Source organism: Ostrea edulis, chromosome 3 (assembly GCF_947568905.1).
Source record: "Ostrea edulis chromosome 3, xbOstEdul1.1, whole genome shotgun sequence".
Lineage (NCBI taxonomy): Eukaryota > Metazoa > Mollusca > Bivalvia > Ostreida > Ostreidae > Ostrea > Ostrea edulis.
This window is the reverse complement of record NC_079166.1, coordinates 90,203,079-90,222,985: the sequence shown is the minus strand read 5'-3', so window position 1 is coordinate 90,222,985 and position 19,907 is coordinate 90,203,079. Positions and strand designations below refer to the sequence as shown.

The following is a 19,907-nucleotide window of genomic DNA, read 5'->3' as shown; positions in this document are numbered from 1 at the left end:
TTACTCAGGAAAGAGATTTTGAACAAGACTTGACTGTGAAACTTACAATATAAATTTGCTGTTGCATTCTGATTTGAACAGGAAATAGATATTTCATTTTACTAAAAGCATACCTTCTGCATGCAATGATTGTTATAACAAGTAACTATTCTAAAAACCTTCAATGTCTTTCTCTGTAAGTTATGTATGTTTGTAGTCCTAGGAATTCAGAACAGTATAACCTTGAAGGAATAAGAATGGTAATTCATTTAAATACAAATCAATAAACATATATACTGTCACAATGTAGACTATGGACAATATTATGCCAGAAAACACTAGTTCAGTAAACGTATTTGATGAAAATTATGTTTTACAAAAATTATTCAGATTAAGTTGCCTGATGTTAGCCTTGTATGTGAAACATTACAATGTACTGCAAACATTGGCTATCCAATGGTAACATGGTTCTGACCTCTCTGTGTCTTTGTCTTTTTTTCTTCAAATTAATCTAAGACCATTCTTTGGTCGTAACTTACTCACTATACGAGTCAGAGACTTCATACTTGGTGAATCAAAAGGTCATAGTTCAATCTCTTCAAACATGACAAATTTATCAACTTTTTTTTTTACATAGAATTCCTTAATCTCATTCATTTAAACATTTGAATATGAATGATCGTTGTTCTGTGATTACATTAACCATGACAGTTTTTACTTACAGGACAGTGTAGCTAAGTACAATGTACGACAGTCTTCACACAATTTGTAAATCTCCTGATAACTTGATGTAATCCTAGACTTGGTGTACACAAAGTTGTGTTTTAGAAAGAGTTCAAAAAAAAAAAATGTTCATTTGAAAGTTCGCAACAATTCTTTGTCCTTTTCCACTGCTAGTGCTGTTACAATGTCTGTTCAATTTACATCATGCCATCATGCTGCTCGACTTTGCAATAATCATAATCATTGGAATGTTTTGCCGATTTCAGAGAGCGAGAAGAAGACCGAGACTTAGAGGCCATCATGAATGCCAAAGGATACAGCTTGGTTCCCACAGACTACGCCCAGAAAATTAAATACTCTTCCCGACTTTTCCCCCTATCGTGCTAGTCACCCATCACGTGTGGAAATGGATGATCATGTGTGGATCTGTTATATCACGTTTCTTGTCCTCAATGTCGCTTTATAATTCCCCGTTCATATCAAATTCTTATGACAAGGTCACGTGATATGCATGCCCATACATTGTACTTGATTTTCTTTATTCTGTAAAAACGTTTGGATCCAAAAGTCCTGCATGTCTAAAATGGCATCGTCTACAGCAATTGCATGATACTGAATTTTCTCAGTTGAAGTGATGTGTCAAAACAAATTTTTAATGATAGTTGTTGCAAGTTTGTTTGTGTGTTAATTTCCATGAACAGACGGGTTTTTATTTTGTATCAGGTTTATCGGTGCATGACTGTCCGAAAAGAGGACTAAAAACCAGGAAAGACCACAAAATGATGGTCTCACTTTTGAGTGAATTTTTCTGTGATCTACAGATTTTATCTTTGTATGTTGAATCCAGTACAAAAGTGGATTTAAAATTGTGAACCAAGTCAGCATATCCTCTTGTGTTTTTTTCCCCCTGGCATGTTTGTAGGTGTTTTGTTATCAGCATTGTAGTGTATTTATCCACATATGTAAGGTTTTACATAACTACGTGAATCACATGAACGTTTTACATAACTACGTGATTCACAGGAATGGCAAAAGCGTTGCTGTCACTGACCAGGAACTATATAATTCCTTTGTTCTTGCATGTAATGAGTATTTCTTTGACATTTGTAAACTTGTGATTTGTAAAAATTGTTTTTAAAGTTTTATTTATTTCCTAAATTATTGTTGATCTATTTATAAATATTTCATAGTATTTGTGAGCAACTAAGAATGCATATTTTTTACATTTCAGTTTTGAAAGTTTGTGTAAATAGCTGGTTTGAAAATTAAGTATGTTTGTTGAACAATCAAATATTTTTTTTACTGTCTCACATAGTTTGTTACTATGGTGATGGAGTAGAACAGCTTTAGAAGATTTAGACAACGGAACGCGAATCTCTTATTGTCTAGTCAGAGATTCTGAAGATAAAGTCAGCTTTATGTTTGTTCAGTTTTATTGTAGTTAAAAACACACGTTCATTGAAAAGTTCGAAACAGGAAGTTGGACAGTCATGTTATTAGTGTGTGGAAGGGATTCAATGATGATCTGTTTTTCTTTTTACGTTTCTCTCAAACATATATATAATCCAATCTTTCTGTAGAAAGCATTACGATCAAATCACATGCAAGATGTTTACCACAAAATGGCATGCTTGGGATGTTGCTTCATTCGGATAGATTTCCAATAACATTGAAATTTTACTCAAATCAAGTTGATCATGCTTCAGTTCAAGTCATCTACGCGTATTATAATTATATCTACACATCTTATGATTACACCTACACATCTTATGATTACAACTACACATCTTATGATTACATCTACACATATTATGATTACACCTATACATCTTATGATTACATCTACACATCTTATGATTACATCTACACATCTTATGATTACATCTGCACATATTATGATACACCTATACATCTTATGATTACATTTACACATCTAATGATTACATCTACACATATTATGATACACCTATACATCTTATGATTACATCTACACATCTAATGATTACATCTACACATATTATGATTACATCTACACATCTAATGATTACATCTACACATATTATGATTACACCTATACATCTTATGATTACATCTACACATCTAATGATTACATCTACACATCTTATGATACACCTATACATCTTATGATTACATCTACACATCTAATGATTACATCTACACATATTATGATTACATCTACACATCTAATGATTACATCTACACATATTATGATTACACCTATACATCTTATGATTACATCTACACATCTAATGATTACATCTACACATCTTATGATTACACCTACACATCTTATGATTACCCATGTTTATAATTACCCACACATCTTATGATTACATGTACCTGGTACACATGGTTACTACACGTTTTTATGTAGTTGTTATTTAGTGTTGTGGATTATAAAAGTGAATACATCACTTCACACTTCACACTTTTATAATTTTCATTGCATAAACCCACCTACACTGTAGTACATTTAATTGATAAGTTACAACACTTGTTTATATCACAGCAAAGTCCACAGAGAATGCCATTCTTATCGTCAAGTCTATGTTGTATTTTAGGTGCTATAAAACTAACATATATTTTAATCACGCATAAAAAATAATAGACGGTGTATGTGATGGTATTGAAGCATGAATTGAATTTTCCCCACTATTTTCAAATTAAGAATCATTTCATTTAAACTTTTCAGAGTAAAAGCACAAAAAATGACATTGATTGTTGGCATGTCTTGTGCGTGTCCATTTTGTTAACTTTATATTCAGTCATGGATCAGAATTAATAGATACATGATATTACTCTGTTCGATTGTTCTTGGGCTTATCAGCGATGATATTATGCATGTATTGTGTGAGCATGTGTGTTAACGTATTAAAGGGTATCGCTTACAAAAAAATTGCAATAGACTTTTTACCATGGTAAAAGTCAAAGTAAATTCAGAACAATCTGTGCTTACATATGTGTGATATGTTTATTCAAAAAATTAATTTTTAAAGAACTACATTATAACTATGTTTGATATATCATGTATATCAGTGCCTGATTTTAACAATTTTTTTTTTTAAATTTCAAATTAGGAAGTGCAGATACTATTTGTTAGGTCTTTGTGTCGTACAGGTAGAGGGTTACCTATTGTTCGCTCCTGTAGATTCTGGCTTTGTAGTTTGTAATAATTTTGTACTGGAATTAATACCTTTAGCAACAAATCATCAAAATGAACAAAATAGTGGTCGACTTTTTATCAAAATATAAAACGATATTATAGCATTGTTTATTTACAGTTTAAGTACAGTATTACATTCATTTCATATTTTGTAGAGGTTAAGGTGAGGTTGTGATTTTTTTGTTTAATCTGTATAAATTTATTTTTAGTTTACTTCCTCAGATGAGAGAATGAATTCAATTAATATTTTGAAATCCGGAACTGGACAGTATAACATTGTTTCATTTTTGTTTTTTGTCATTTTCCCCTTCTGTGCTGAAGTTTATTTCTACACAATAAGCAGTGAAATTTTGTTGAAATGAGGGATTTGGTTAGTGAACATGTGTATGCAGTTTACGTAAACAGACTGAATAAATGCCGAGTGCTATATCAATAATACGTGGAGTTTGTTTTTGTACTTTCAGTACTTTAATTGTAAATGTATCTGGTAAGTGTCTGCTGAGTGCTATAATCAATAATACTATAACTTTGTTTTTTACTTTCAGTACTTTGATTGTAAATGTCTGTTGCAATCTGACTCAGGGGCCTTAAAACTTAGACGAGCTCAATTTTGATCAAAGTCTTTGGAAGGTTTGAATTGATTGTATATTGTTTAACGTCTCTCTCGATCGAGAGAGAGAGAGAGAGAGAGAGAGAGAATATTTTACTCCTATGGAAACGTCACCATTGCCGGTGAAGGGCTGCAAAATTTAGGCCTATACTCGGTGCTTAGGCCTTTGAGCAGGGAGGGATCTTTATCGTGCTACACCTGATGTGACACCGGACCTCGGTTTTTTTGCGGTCTCATCCGAAGGACAACCCCATTTAGTCGCCTTTTACAACAAGCAAGGGGTACTGAGGACCTATTCTACCCCCGGATCCCAGGGGTGGGGTGGGTTGGGTTGGGTGGTTACTGAGGACCTATTCTAACCCGGATCCCCACGGACTTCATGGAAGGAATGTGTATTGATAAATTGAGACTTCTATAGATCAAAAGTCAGCTTGTTAATTTTTATGTCCCCGGAGCCTGGTTCTATATATTTACGTGTATTACTGTCCCCACTGTCTTGGGGTCGAAATACGGAACAATCACCAGAGAAATCTGATGTGAAATACCAAACAATTACACACCAGAGAAATCCGATATGATGTGCGGAACAATAAAACACAGAGAAATCCGATATGATGTGCGGAACAATAAAACACAGAGAAATCCGATATGATGTGCGGAACAATAAAACACAGAGAAATCCGATATGATGTGCGGAACAATAAAACACAGAGAAATCCGATATGATGTGGGGAACAATAAAACACAGAGAAATCCGATATGATGTGCGGAACAATAAAACACAGAGAAATCCGACATGATGTGCGGAACAATAAAACACAGAGAAATCTGATATGATGTGCGGAACAATAAAACACAGAGAAATCCGATATGATGTGCGGAACAATAAAACACAGAGAAATCTGATATGATGTGGGGAACAATAAAACACCGGAGAAATCTGATATGGAGGGAAATGAAGGATAGTACATATTTTGAAATTGAAAACTTTCAAATTTATTTTTGGCTAAATATAGTTTTATTAGAAAGTATAACTTTTTTAAAAATAATAATGAAACCCCTGCTGGACTCTTATCGCACAAACTACAGATCAGTCCGCCTACTGAGTTACCAGCAAAGCAGTTCCATTGTCCCGTTGAAAAAAAATTAGTAATTTCAAAAAACATAGTATCGCTTTAACGGAAGCAGCTGTAACTATATGTGGATGAAGTCGCCCATGTTATTCACGCACACACACACAAACACAAACACACACACACCAATCGCGCTAATCATGATAAACAGCGCCCGTGTTATTCACACAAACACACACGCACACCAATCTTGTTAAACGGCGCCCATGACATGTATATTAACAAGTTTTTCAAACAGTCACACGACTTCATTATATATTCGCAGGATCATCTTTACATTGGTATCTAGACAGAAAGTCTGAGCTACACTCGTCACAGGACGTCTGTGTGACATTTTGGGTTAAAATAACAATGAAGGCCATTTTCTTCGATTTTTTAAAAAGAATTAATTAAAATGAGAACAAATGACTTGTATATATCATTTCCTATCAATAATAACACGTATGCATTTATCTGCATTTACTTCCAAGTTACAAGTACGTGAATGGTTGCTTCCTGAACAATTCAATCTGCTATATAAGTTGGCTCTATGTGCGACTTTCATTGATGATGAATATTCTTTTTTTTTTTTTATTAATTTATCTCGCTGCAGACCCGTAGCTCTCTGGTTAAATATTGGGACAGATGTACAGGTGTAATTTATGGGGACAGATCTACAGGTGTAATTTATCGGGACGGGTCAACAGGTGTAATTTATCAGGACAGATCTATAGGTGTAATTTATCGGGACAGATGTACAGGTGTAATTTATCGGGACAGATCTACAGGTGTAATTTATCGGGGCAGATCTACAGGTGTAATTTATCGGGACAGATTTACAGGTGTAATTTATCGGGACAGATCTACGGGTGTAATTTATCGGGACAGGTATACAGGTGTAATTTATCGGGACAGATTTACAGGTGTAATTTATCGGGACAGATCTACGGGTGTAATTTATCGGGACAGGTATACAGGTGTAATTTATCGGGACAGATTTACAGGTGTAATTTATCGGGACAGATCTACGGGTGTAATTTATCGGGACAGGTATACAGGTGTAATTTATCGGGACAGATTTACAGGTGTAATTTATCGGGACAGATCTACAGGTGTAATTTATCGGGACGAATGTACAGGTGTAATTTATCGGGATGGGTCTACAGGTGTCATTTATCGAGACGGATGTACAGGTGTAATTTATCGGGACGGGTCTACAGGTGTCATTTATCGGGACAGATCTACAGGTGTAATTTATCGGGACCAGCTGTTGGAATAGGTAAATATGGTGCTTGATTTGTATCCGTTTACAATTTGTCGTCTTTTAGAAATTTCGAGGCGAAAAGACGACAAAACCATAAATAGCTACTTTTCGCCCCGAAATAACAAAAAGACGACAAAACGAAAAGATGACAAAATGGAGGCGAAAAGACGACAAATAAAACCTGCAAATTAGCGACCTAATTTGTCGTCTTTTTGCTTGGCGTTTTGTCGTCTTTTCGAAAAGACGACAAAACGATAATTAGCGACTCTTCATCTCGAAATAACAAATCCATGGTAACAAATATCGTTTACGAAAGGTCTCCAGAAAAATTACGAAAAAGAGGCAGAAAAACGTTAAACACAATTAAAATTAAAAATAGACAGGTTTACAACGGACGTTGATAAACTAACAATGGAAAACGAAACCCTAAGGGAAAAAATTTGTGAGGCAAAAAAAATACCAGGGATCTACAAAAAAGAAATTAATGAAGTCCGTGATTTAGCGACATTTAATTTCCACACTGAAATCGAATTGCAATGAACAATACAGTCAAAAAAATAACATTAAAATATATACATCCCAGAATCAAAGGGAGAAAACAGCGTGGAGATAGTCAAATCTACATTGAAAAAGAAGGGGATTGATTGATTGAACATTAAACTCAAGAATATTTCACTCATATGTAGACGTCACCAATGCTGGCGAAGGGCTGCAAAATTTAGGCCTATGCTCGGCGCTTACGGTCTTTGAGCAGGGAGGGATCTTTATCTTGCCTCACTTGCTGTGACACAGGGCCTCGGTTTTTACGGTCTCATCCGAAGGACCGCCCCATTTAGTCGACAAGTAAGGGGTACTGAAGACCTATTCTAACCCGGGTCCCCACGGGATCTTTGATTTTCTGTTTTCTTTTCCTTTTGTTTTTTTTTGGGGGGGGGGGTGTCTTTTTCATCCCCTTTTTAAAAAAAAATTATCTATTTATTTCTATGGGTTTTTTTTTTCTTTATTGTCTTTTAAAGTTTTTGTAATTTGATTTGGTGAACCTGGAAATGAAAGTAAAATATTTTCATTTTCAAAAATGCTTGAAAAAGTTAGGTGTTTGCGTGATGATTTTCCATTCAATATGATAGGGTCTAGATAGGAAAAAAACCCTCTACACAACCCTTACATATAAAATCTATTTTATAGAATTATACCTAAATAATCTAAATGTGATCTGTCGTTGGTATGTACACATCTCATGCTTCGCTACCAGAGTCATCTACCACCAATGAACCAACGAAGCGATCCCTGTAAGAATGTACGCCAAGTTGACAATAAAAAGACTTATACTTCAAAAATAAGATGAAGGCTTAATCTTGGTTTAGATGTAATGCCCCAGTATTTAAAACAAACACTTATATTCCAGATATACATTTATGAGGTTAAATTAAAGTAAAAACAACTACGAACAGCGGTTACATTGCATTGAAATTTTACCAGCGTACTCTTAAGTACTCTATCGTACTCTGTAGGACCGCACCAGTAATGTTCATCTTGGGGACGACGTCACGTGGTCAAGGAGAACAAAGAATAGATTGTTCACCTTTTAGATCATGAGAGTATAACATCGGCATGGTACTTTAATACGGTAACGTAAAAGGAAAGCGAGTGAAGTTCGATATACTCGATGATATTGACTTCAAGTGAAAAAAAAAATCCGGTAATAAAAATTCTGCCTGTTATCTATTTAGACTTTAATAAATATATCAACTGTACCTCCGGTGTCGTAATTAACAGATTTTGGACATCTGATCTGTCATCCAAACAAAGTGACTCTCACGTTCACAGCTTGATTATTCAGTTGGTTTTTGTTTTGATTGACAACTGATAATCTAAATTTACCTGTATCATACCTATATATATTTCTACGTCTTTCTCTTTTCTATCTCTCCCCATTTCTATATCAACAAACTTCAACCACAGGTATCTGAATTTTAATCAGTAAATAGATATAAATAGAAAAAAATACCCTACCGCATTTACCTTTGCTTCAACATGGTTCCAGTGGGTAACATTTTAGTCTCAGTAAGTTTATTTATTTTTTCCATTTGTATTGTCGGAATGGTTAAATTATTTCAGTAAATTGTCAAGGTTTATGTGATAGTGCGAAACGCAAGGACGTGTTTAACTACCTAAGAGCTTTAGAGTGTAATATTTATCAGACATCTTTTTTCGATAATTTTTTTTTTTTTGGTGGCAATAATTTCTCTGAAATGTGTGAATTCCCTGTCTATCTCATCTCTCTTTCGATTTATGTAATCGTTTCACGCTTTTTTGTAAGCTTTAAAGATTGGCCATCTACCGGTATAATAAAATGCACAAGGTATGAAACAAAATGTTGTAAATAAATAGAGGGTCACTGTTTCGATGCACATTTTCCATGTAATTACAGCGTTATGTAAGGAATTCTGACGAGCGGCAGGTCAGGGAGATGTCATACTACAAGTCTCTTCAACTCAAAACCCATCTTATCTCTTTTATTTGTCACAATTTTACGTACATTGATCGAACAGACCTGCGCTTCTCTTCCACTGGCAGCCAAAAATGAGGTCACAGAGTATGAATTTGTTGTACGCGCCGTGTGATTGGTTCGCAAAGACATTGTTTTGTCTCGGGATCATCCGAATGGTCTCGGGATTATTCGCGGACCAATAACACTCGTAATCTGTTAAATGAACATGTGATAAGGAACTTCTAAATTGCATTGTTTTGAAATGAAATTTCTTTCCTTTTTTATTACAAAATACTGTTCTTCACAACCTTTGCAAAACATAATACTGAAAAATTCCAGAGTTATCTACAGCTGTTGCAATGCATTGAATAATCTTAAAGCCTGGAATGGCTTTATAGTTAGCAGACGACAGGAGTACAGGGGTGTGGCCGAAGGTTATCATGTATCCGCCCCTTTTTACGGTTGGTAACAAGGCAACCAACAGTTCCTCGGCCTCAGTCGATTTCACTACCTCCGAGTTCAGAAAACGAACGAAGCAGAAATCAGCAGTTCCTTGTTTTATTTTTGGTTCCATGGCATTCCCACAATGTACCTCATCGACCCTCTGGCGGGAAATGTCCACCATTTGCTTGCTGAGATCTTGACCGATTGTGTAAGCGTCGGGAAATGCGTTTTTAAGCGTGGACAGGAACACCCCTGTAGAACAAGCTGGATCATAGAGAATGGCGTTCTTTGTTTTTGTAGATCCTATGAATTTGATTGTGTATTCTCTTATTCTTTCTTCACCACAACCAAGCATGACGTCAAACGCGTCATCGATCACCCAGCCCTCTGGCGAGGAACACAGCTCTTGGTGGGTCGTCTGCCTGAGCAACGGATAAGGAAAAACCAACTCCGGGAGACCGTATGAACTCTTCATAACTTGATCCATAGCGTACAATTTTTCGGATTTTTCAAACGGGTAGTAATGCACCGTCACTTTGTTCTCCGTGACTCTTTGATCCCAGAATATTCCCAGGAGCATGTCAGCCGAGATGAAGCTGCAGTATAACTCCGGAATCTTGTTTTTCATCCAGAAGTCGGAAAGAACCTTCCTACCTAATATTCGGATCGGGTTCGGAGATCCCGGGACATCGATGTTTAGGTAGAACACGCCCTGGGGCAGTCCATACAAACTGACGTCTATCCGTGAGATAGGTCTCTGATAAACTTCGTCCCAGCTTGCATCTTCCTTCATGACGGTCGTCGGATCGATTCTCTGAGCCGAGTATCTAGCAATCTCATCGCTGAGTGTCAACAGAGTTTTCTTATCTCCCGGGCTTCGTTCTGATCCCATGATTGCTTGTTTTAAAATGTCTTGAGCTTGTGTCCAGTTTCCTTTAGAAAGACATATTCGAATGTCCATGAACATATTTTGAATTTCTTTGTCATACATGCCTTTAAAAATTCCATCATAGCTGGTTATTGCTATTGTAGATTTCAATGCTGGATCGTTCTCCATTTTCCACAAATAAAATTTCACTCGCAGCACACGGATCGGATCAGCAGTAAGACAATAGACAATGGCACACGGATCAGCAGTAAGACAATGGACAGTGGCCCAGTGCGGATAAAGTCTCGGTACAATTCGTCGATAAGGCAGACACTGCTGATACTACGGTGGTCCTGTGCGATATGTCATGTTGACAGCAGATAAGGTTATCATTCAAGTGTTAAGTTTACACATGTCATTATGGACAACGTCGCTGCAGTTTTGTTGAGTATCGTGAAATGGATATTTCAGTTGGTGAGTAAATACATTTATCTGGTTTAATTACCGCTGAAGCGAGTTCTTACATTCTCCACATTTCATCCCTTACAGACTCCGAAACGTGTTTACCACAAGAAGCAAGTGTTTCCGCCTGGAGCACACCAAAGACTTGCGTTCAGAGTGCGTTCGAGTCCATCGCTCTCCGCTCGAGCTCGAATTACTGCCCAGTACGCATCACGAGAACTGGTTTGAAGTACAAGAACTCGCACCGCCTCTGTAGGTAGTGTAGTCAAAGAATACCGTTTGTGTACACATGTTCTCGTCATTCACGAATCTTAGAACGGAGCACGAGAACCACGGGAACGGCGGTCTCGAACGCACTCTTAGAATTTCGCCCCCAGGCCAATGATCTAAAACGTGCAAACAATGATACATATATATATGCATCTCATCAAATTTAAAAGCAAACGAGTTCGGTGCGAATTAAAGGTTTGTCTCATTTGGGATCAATTTATGTTAAGTGAAAATTTTTACATAGTATTAACTATAAAGGATGGTGGGGGTAAAAACCTTAATAAAGAAAACAAAAACACGAAGGTGAAGTTTATCAATTCACAGATTTATTTCAAGATATATGAAATAGCTAAAACGGCTAACAGAGAATTTATGTTGGAATGGAATTAAAATTGAAAAGTGATTTCATCATTCCTATAAACAATAGGATACCAGTATTTGAGCTTTTAAAATAAACTGCCAAAACGTCTCGACTATTTACAAAAATGTAGGATTTCAAGAGTGCTGCGATCACTCAGTCTCTGTCAGTCGAAAACAATAAATCAAACACACGATGTTCAACTTGTAGACTTAATAAGTTTAAGGTGGTTTTATACATACCACACTCTCTGTTATAACATGAGCAGTGTCATTACAAATATACACTGTATTATATGTAAATACACGTACGTTAAGAGGGGGGGGGGGGGTAAACCCTGTGTCAGACTGTGTTCTTTCCATTCTCTACCCATAGGTGTCGCTGCTCGCTAAAAGCTCTGACAATGCTGAAATTACAAGATTCTTGTAAAAAGCTTTGTAAACTTTTATGCAAGCATTCAACTTAGCTCAATCAATTTATGGTGTAGAATGTTATGATAAAATTGCTATCATGCAATGGTTTCAATTCGACATTTACATGTAGATATATCGACGACGTTTTATCCATTAACAATGATCATTTTCATTCATAGGTCGATTCGATATATCCCAGTGAACTCGAAATAAGATACCACAGAGTCTTCCATATCTGCATCGTACTTAGATATTTTTTTTAACATAGATGTTAACGGCAAACAAACAACTCAGCTTTATGACAAACAGGATAACTTCAGCTTCTTTATTGCCAACTTCCCATATTCATGTAGCAATATTCCATTATCACATGTATATGGTGTTTATGTTTCTCACAATAGCTTATTCTGTTACTGGCGTCTCAACAGTCTCGTTTTAAAGTCAGCATTTCGGAACTTCTATGGTCGTTATAACGATCTAGTTTGCCAATACAACCTGTCATTGGGTCAAATGCTGTCTGACGTGTTTCATTCAGATCGTTACGTGTAGGTCGTCCTTGGAGGATGTTTTACTAGATTGAAAAAACGTGTCTCCACAGTTGCAAATGACAAGCGTGGATTTCAATAGAAATTGAGCAGAATTAACTCAGTGAATATAAATGCTTACTTTACAAGTTACAAATAAGCTAAATCTAAAATTGGCAAATATTTCATATCAATGAAAAAATTAACAAAATGAAATTTAAAAAAAGAGACCATTCTAAAAACTGAGAATGTAAATTTCATGCCGTCTTGTTCCTTTTGAGATAAGCATAGTTTGCATACACTCCCATATTCGATAAATAATGAAATGATTAAAGATAAAATGACAAAAAATTTTCATATTCATTATTTTTTAAAAATATAAGTACTTTCAATTATTTATAATATACTATTACATGTGTATATATTATTGACCTGTAAGTTATTCAAACGTAACAGCTGAAAATCACGTGACCTTGACTTATCTCCATATTGGTAATAATTTCTATATTTGAACAGTAGTAAAGGAAAATAGTCCAAGAAGGACAAACTGTCAACTCGTACAATAAACCATAAGCGTTATTCATTATTCTGAATTAAAACCAAAGGTAAAAAATAAACAAAAACATATTTTCCCACAATTTCAACACTTCCGCGAAATAGGTCGTGGAGTTCGTGGAATGTGTATATTCATACGCGGTCAGACGGCTCTAAAACTGGATCTATCTAGATTAAAACAAACTGTATCTTCGTAGTTGCAAATGACAACTGTGAAATGACATCTATTGATTTCAGCAGAAATTAAACAAAATACATATAGCGATTGCAAATATATGACAATAATTAAAAAGGACTCGTATATCATTCTTAGGACTTTCACATGTATCTTAAAAAGGTTTCTTATGCAGATCCCGCCGACGAAAGGCAGAATTCCGGAACCTGGGACTCTATTCCAGAAGTTGCTGTCCCTGAGATTTGGAGAGGACAAATTGAAGAAGCTGGAGTTCCTCACAGAATTCTATTTTCACTACGGATTATTCAAGTTTGATTCTAAAATTTACATTTTCAATTCAAAACTCGCACAACAAGCTATCTATAAACTAGAAAAGGGGGCTGAACATTACTTGGAGAATTCTCCTCTAAAGAACACGTTCCTAGGATCATCACAGAAAAGTCCCGAAACGCGGCGCGCCATAGCATCTCTGTTCCGAAAGACTTCCATTGAAGAACGTGCAGTCATAATGATGGGTGACATACAGGAAATGTGTAAAAAATTCCGAGGTGAACCGAACAGTATTGTAAATATTACAGAGTGGACCCTTCGGTTGGCCTTAGACATCGTTGGCCATGTGTTACTGGAGCTGGATTTCCATGGTTTAGACAAGCAACAGGAGACGATGATTTCTTCGATGACAACGATCTTACATAGATGTTACGCACTTAATGAGGTACAACCAGGGAGCAAGGAGTTTTCTGATGCAAGCGAACAATTCGATGCTATCACGCAGAGAGTTTTAGAGGAAGCACTGAGCATTGATGACGTCGCATTCAAGGGCAAACGATTGGTTAAATCATTGCATGATGCATGCGGATTCAGCGAGGTAAGTATGTATGCCGTAATCAATTCAAATACAAAACACCAGAGACCTGTTTTATCATTCAACTCGCACTATAATCTAGAATTAATGTCTTGTGTGTATTTTATACTCCTAACCGTACTTTCAGTACTTTGATGTGTATTAGATGATTAGTGATATCTTGTGTGTATTGTATGATTGTAATTGTAATATCTTGTGTGGTTAAACAGGCCAAGGACAACATGAAGTTGTTTCTGATGGCGGGGACAGAGACCACTGCCTCCACTATTCCAGTCGTCATGTCTTTACTGGTCAAATATCCAGAAATACAGGTAAATATCCAAATATACAGGTAGATAGATATTCAGACATAAAGGTAAATATCTACACAATGGTAAATCTCCAGATTTACAGGTAAATTTCAGGTAAATATCCAGGCAGTCAGGTAAATATCCAGACAGTCAGGTAAATATCCAATCAGTCAGGTAAATATCCAGGCAGTCAGGTAAATATCCAGACAATCAGGTAAATATCCAAACAGTCAGGTAAATGTCCAGGTATACAGGTAAATATCCAGACATACAGGTAAATATCCAGACATACAGGTAAATATCCAGTCAGGTAAATATCCAAACATACAGGTAAATATCCAGCCAGTCAGGTAAATATCCAGACAGGTAAATATCCAGACATCCAGGTAAATATCCAGACAGCCAGGTAAATATCTAGACAGGTAGATATCCAGACAGTCAGGTAAATATCTAGACAGGTAGATATCCAGGCAGTCAGGTAAATATTGAGTCAGGTAAATATGCAGACATACAGGTAAATATGCAGACAGGTAAATATCTAGACATACTGGTAGATACCCAGGTAGTCAGGTTACATTGTACCACTCAATATTTATTTGAAAACATTCCGTAAAATTGTTAAGTTAAGACTATGAATAAACAATTGACAAAGTTAGTGTGAGTTTCACATTTCCTTTTCTTTGACATATTGGGGTTTAATCAAATCTAGTTGTTTATTGTCAGAATGAGTTACGACAAGAAGCAGAAACTCTCATTAACGCATTGGTGGCGGATCCAACCACACGTCTACCGAAGACAGAAAGTGTCCTGAGTGAGGTACTCCGCCTGTACCCGATCGCACCATTCATCAGCAGACAAAACTACGAACCGGTCACTCTTGGTGACGTCAATCTGGACCAACACGTATGTTTCACTGACCGCTGATGATGTTTGATCTTCCGTTCGAAGTACAAAAATCTTTATAAATGTATTGTGTGTTATAAAAATACACTGTAAGAGGGGGGGGGGGGGGTGTCACGAGGAGTTAATTTGTGATTGACAATTTTTTTTATGTTCTGTTCAATAACATTAGAAGAAAATAATTTATATGCATTATAGTATGATTATTTACAGTATAAAACGCAACTATAACAACGATACTGGTAATACATATATTTATAGGCTGACGTCATCATATTTACATGGGGAATTCATCGAAGCTCACATTTCTGGGACAGAGCAAGAGAATTCGTCCCCTTTCGGTTTCTGAACTCCAGCAAGACTTCAGGAAACATGTACATCCCATTTGGTGCAGGCTCGCGTGTGTGTATTGGACAGCATTTAGCCTGGTTAGAACTAAGACTCGCTATAGCTTTCTTACTGTACCAGTTTAAGTTCGAGCATGCGCAGGAAACACCGGAACTGAATTTTGTGGTGGACTGGGCTCACGCTGTTGTACATCCGGATAAAGACATGATCTTTAAGATATCTCCAACACAGAATAATCCTATCAAACTGCCATAATGTTATTCTTAAAGATTTGAATAAAATTGTTTTTCAATGTGTACATTTTGAAATAAACGCATTAATGGATGTCTTCTCAGTGCTTTTGAAAATTACTGTTAAACCACTGGGATGTGCAGCATCAAATATGTGCGATATGTTTTAAAACTTCCGGTAAAATAACATTTTTGCTAATTTTGATTAAAACAAACCCCTATATCTTTCTGGTGGGAAATGCATTCCTAATCAACTAGCATTCATTTTTGATTAGAATAGTCTATGTTCCTCGCTCTCGTCGTCACTTCTGAGATTATGAAATTACACACTGGAATTTTTGGTCAATCATCCCTGTAAAATGAAGAGATACGGACTGTCTGTGTGTATCTTAAGAAAATCTGCCCCAAGTCTTCGAGCTGTCCATTTGAAATCAAAATTTTGCTTTACGCTCTATTTGATCAAGTATCAATGAATTTGAATTTTTCTAGAAAAAATACACTTTTGGCACATTCCAGGCACTTCATGTGAAACTGTGTTAATGATAGCAGTAAAACGGTTACACTCAATAGAGATATTAGTACAGACGTTAGGTGAAGTGGGACTGTCATCCGACAGATAGTCCTCACATAGGACCTCACGTGAATAACCTCCAACACGTGACCTCAGAAGGATAGTCCTCACATAGGACCTCACGTGAATAACCTCCAACACGTGACCTCAGAAGGATAGTCCCACACAGGACCTCACGTGAATAACCTCCAACACGTGACCTCAGAAGGATAGTCCTCACATAGGACCTCACGTGAATAACCTCAAACACGTGACCTCAGAAGGATAGTCCCCACACAGGACCTCACGTAGCTGCAAGAATATTGTAGCGCTATTCGAATTTTTTAAATTCTGACGTTTCGATCGGGATAGTGCTACAATTCCATAGGATCTCCGTAATGGTGCAAAATAATTTCATGAATAACCGATAATAAGATCCGTTAATTAGTCCCAAATGTTGTACATACCAAAAGGAGTACGAACTTTGTGCTTGGGCATGTCTAATAAAGGTGTTTTTCATGAAATATTATGAATATGTACAGCACGCAAAATTCTTCGTCTGCTCCGCCATGCTTGTTATCGCGAGATCTCGTAGGTGGATCTACTAAAAACCTAAACATTGACAATCTGCGCGAAAATGTTGTTACTCGAGCCACTCCGACAAAGAACAGAAAATCATATTGTTGCAGAAAGAATTCACAACTGCTGTTCGGTTTTGAACTTGATATTAAATTTAAACCTTTTTAATACCGACAAAATAGCTTTCTCCTCCGTACTTGTCCATTGCAAATAACTTGACAATCGGAAGTTGAAACTTCAGTACATCAAACATGGCGCAAAAATATGAATCGAGAAATTGGAATATATCGAAATTGTTGAAAACGGTAGAATAGAGCCTCACAAATCGCAAGTTGCAGGTTGAAAATTTTGACAAAGAAACATAGAACATCATTTTATTTACGTAAAGAAAGTAAGCAAATGTTTAGAATGATAAAAAATGTTGCGTGAATGAATCACTCCCGCATTTGCACCGTTACGGAGATCCTAAGGAGTTGTAGTCCCCCCCCCCCCCCCAAAAAAAATCGGAGAGGGCTACATTATTGCAGCTAGATCTCGCGTGAATAACCTCACACACGTGAACTCGGAAGGTTAGTCCCCACACAGGACCTCCAACACGTGAATTCAGAAGCCTTAGGATAGGTTCCACGCAGGACCTTACATGAATAACCTCCATCACGTGAACTCGGAAGGTTAGTCCCACACAGGATCTCACGTGAATAACCTCCATCACGTGACCTCAGAAGGTTAGTCCCACACAGAACCTCACGTGAATAACCTCCATCACGTGAACTCGGAAGGTTAGTCCCACACAGGACCTCACGTGAATAACCTCCATCACGGGAACTCAGAAGGATAGGTTCCACTGAAGAATATTTTTACAACTCAGAAAGATAGTATGTCCTGTTAATCCTGGACACAGGGATGTATTTAGTTGTGATATACATACCCCAGATTCCAAATTCAGAGGAATTATCATCTGGTCGTTATGATCTACACAAGCCATCATTGGGTCGAATGCTGTCTGACGTATTTCATACCAATTGTTAGGTCGTTCTGTACCTACTGATTTTGACTACATATTACTCCACTGATCAAGACATAGAGCTCACGGCGGGTGGGACCGGTCGACGGGGGATGCTTACTCATCGTAGGCACCTGACCCCGCCTCTGGTGTGTCCAGGGGTCCGTGTTTGTCTGATCCCGCCTCTGGTGTGTCCAGGGGTCCGTGTTTGTCTGATCCCGCCTCTGGTGTGTCCAGGAGTCCGTGTTTGTCTGACCCCGCCTCTGGTGTGTCCAGGGGTCCGTGTTTGTCTAATCCCACCTCTGGTGTGTCCAGGAGTCCGTGTTTGTCTGATCCCGCCTCTGGTGTGTCCAGGGGTCCGTGTTTGTCTGATCCCGCCTCTGGTGAGTCCAGGGGTCCGTGTTTGTCTGATCCCGCCTCTGGTGTGTCCAGGGGTCCGTGTTTGTCTGACCCCGCCTCTGGTGTGTCCAGGGGTCCGTGTTTGTTTGATCCCGCCTCTGGTGTGTCCAGGGGTCCGTGTTTGTCTGATCCCGCCTCTGGTGTGTCCAGGGGTCCGTGTTTGTCTGACCCCGCCTCTGGTGTGTCCAGGGGTCCGTATTTGTCTGACCCCGCCTCTGGTGTGTCCAGGGGTCCGTGTTTGTCTGATCCCGCCTCTGGTGTGTCCAGGGGTCCGTGTTTGCCCTCTCTTGATTTTGTATTCTCCATCAGAGGCACTTGATCTGGCATCGTCATTCATTTTTTTCTACCAATGTTTTGTAAATTAAAGGTTATCTAAAAATGCAATTTTTTGTCTCTTTTTACGGTCTGTAATTACCGTGAAGACGTGGACATATACTGTGTTGATCGGTCTGTAATTACCGTGATGACGTGGACATATACTGTGTTGATCGGTCTGTAATTACCGTGATGACGTGGACATATACTGTGTTGATCGGTCTGTAATTACCGTGATGACGTGGACATATACTGTGTTTATCGGTCTGTAATTAATGTAGTGACGTGGACATTGTCTGGGTTAATTGCCAATTATTGGTCTTGTTATGTAGATGTTAGACATAGACTCGCAATGGGTAGAAACAAAGCTCAAGCAATATCATTTTCAAACTTGTGAGATGTTTGCGATTTTCCTTCTCGTGTTTACGTGTTTAATAAAACTTTCTAGTACTCCAAAGGAACAGGAAATGGAGGATAAGGAGGTCGGTTTAAGGCTTTATCGAACACGTTGTCAGCTTGTTTGTTTTGTATTATTTAACGCCGATGTGACGATATTTCAGCTTCAGGAAGTCACAATTTTCTGAAAAGGGGAGGAAACTGAAACTTAGGGGACTAGCGCCACCTTTATGATTTGGACCCGGTTGTAGCGCACCCACATCTCGGGTAAATCTGTCGGTAGAATGGATTCCCACCCTCAAGCGTCACAAATCTTAAATTGTGATTGGGATTCTAGAAATTTTCAACATGTACTGTTGAATCTCTTCATGGCAGGTTATGTCTGGTCCTTAACAAAGAAACAAGATATTACTTGTAAGCACTCTCACGGGGAAAGATTTGTAAGAACTCACACTCACGGAGAAAGATTTGTAAGGACTCACACTCACGGAGAAAGATTTGTAAGAACTCACACTCACGGAGAAAGATTTTAAGAACTCACACTCACGGAGAAAGATTTGTAAGAACTCACACTCACGGAGAAAGATTTGAAGGACTCAC

The 19,907-nt window shown here is 37.5% G+C and overlaps 3 protein-coding genes across 17 annotated transcripts in view; 2 read left to right on the top strand and 1 right to left on the bottom strand.

The window, feature by feature from the left end:
* Positions 1–4,324, top strand: part of LOC125673352 (protein-methionine sulfoxide oxidase mical3b-like) — a 53,481-nt gene extending 49,157 nt beyond the window's left edge. For 12 of the 13 annotated variants that reach the window (XM_056159370.1, XM_056159364.1, XM_056159365.1 and 9 more), the window contains one exon: positions 969–4,324. In XM_056159370.1, the coding sequence (XP_056015345.1) occupies positions 969–1,089 (121 nt within the window). In that variant the 3' untranslated portion in view covers positions 1,090–4,324. The remainder of the gene's footprint in view (positions 1–968) is intronic. The other variant, XM_056159375.1, reaches the window with a different exon arrangement.
* A 4,562-nt stretch (positions 4,325–8,886) lies between these two features.
* On the top strand, positions 8,887–16,157 carry LOC125676234 (uncharacterized). Of its 3 annotated transcripts, XM_048914127.2 has the most exons (6): positions 8,887–8,936; positions 10,840–11,060; positions 13,608–14,300; positions 14,507–14,608; positions 15,311–15,490; positions 15,749–16,157. In XM_048914127.2, the coding sequence occupies exons 2-6, from the start codon at positions 11,043–11,045 to the stop codon at positions 16,088–16,090; spliced, it is 1,335 nt and encodes a 444-aa protein (XP_048770084.2). In that variant the 5' UTR covers positions 8,887–8,936; positions 10,840–11,042; the 3' UTR covers positions 16,091–16,157. The 3 variants fall into 3 exon arrangements, with proteins under 3 accessions (XP_048770084.2, XP_048770083.2, XP_048770086.2); XM_048914126.2 differs by lacking the exon at positions 8,887–8,936 and having other exon boundaries at positions 11,009–11,149; XM_048914129.2 differs by lacking the exon at positions 8,887–8,936 and having other exon boundaries at positions 11,020–11,149; positions 13,595–14,300.
* Positions 9,665–10,864, bottom strand: LOC130053678 (isonocardicin synthase-like). Its single transcript, XM_056161072.1, has one exon. It carries the CDS (start codon positions 10,862–10,864, stop codon positions 9,665–9,667), a length of 1,200 nt encoding a protein of 399 aa, XP_056017047.1.
* Positions 16,158–19,907: the final 3,750 nt, after the last annotated feature.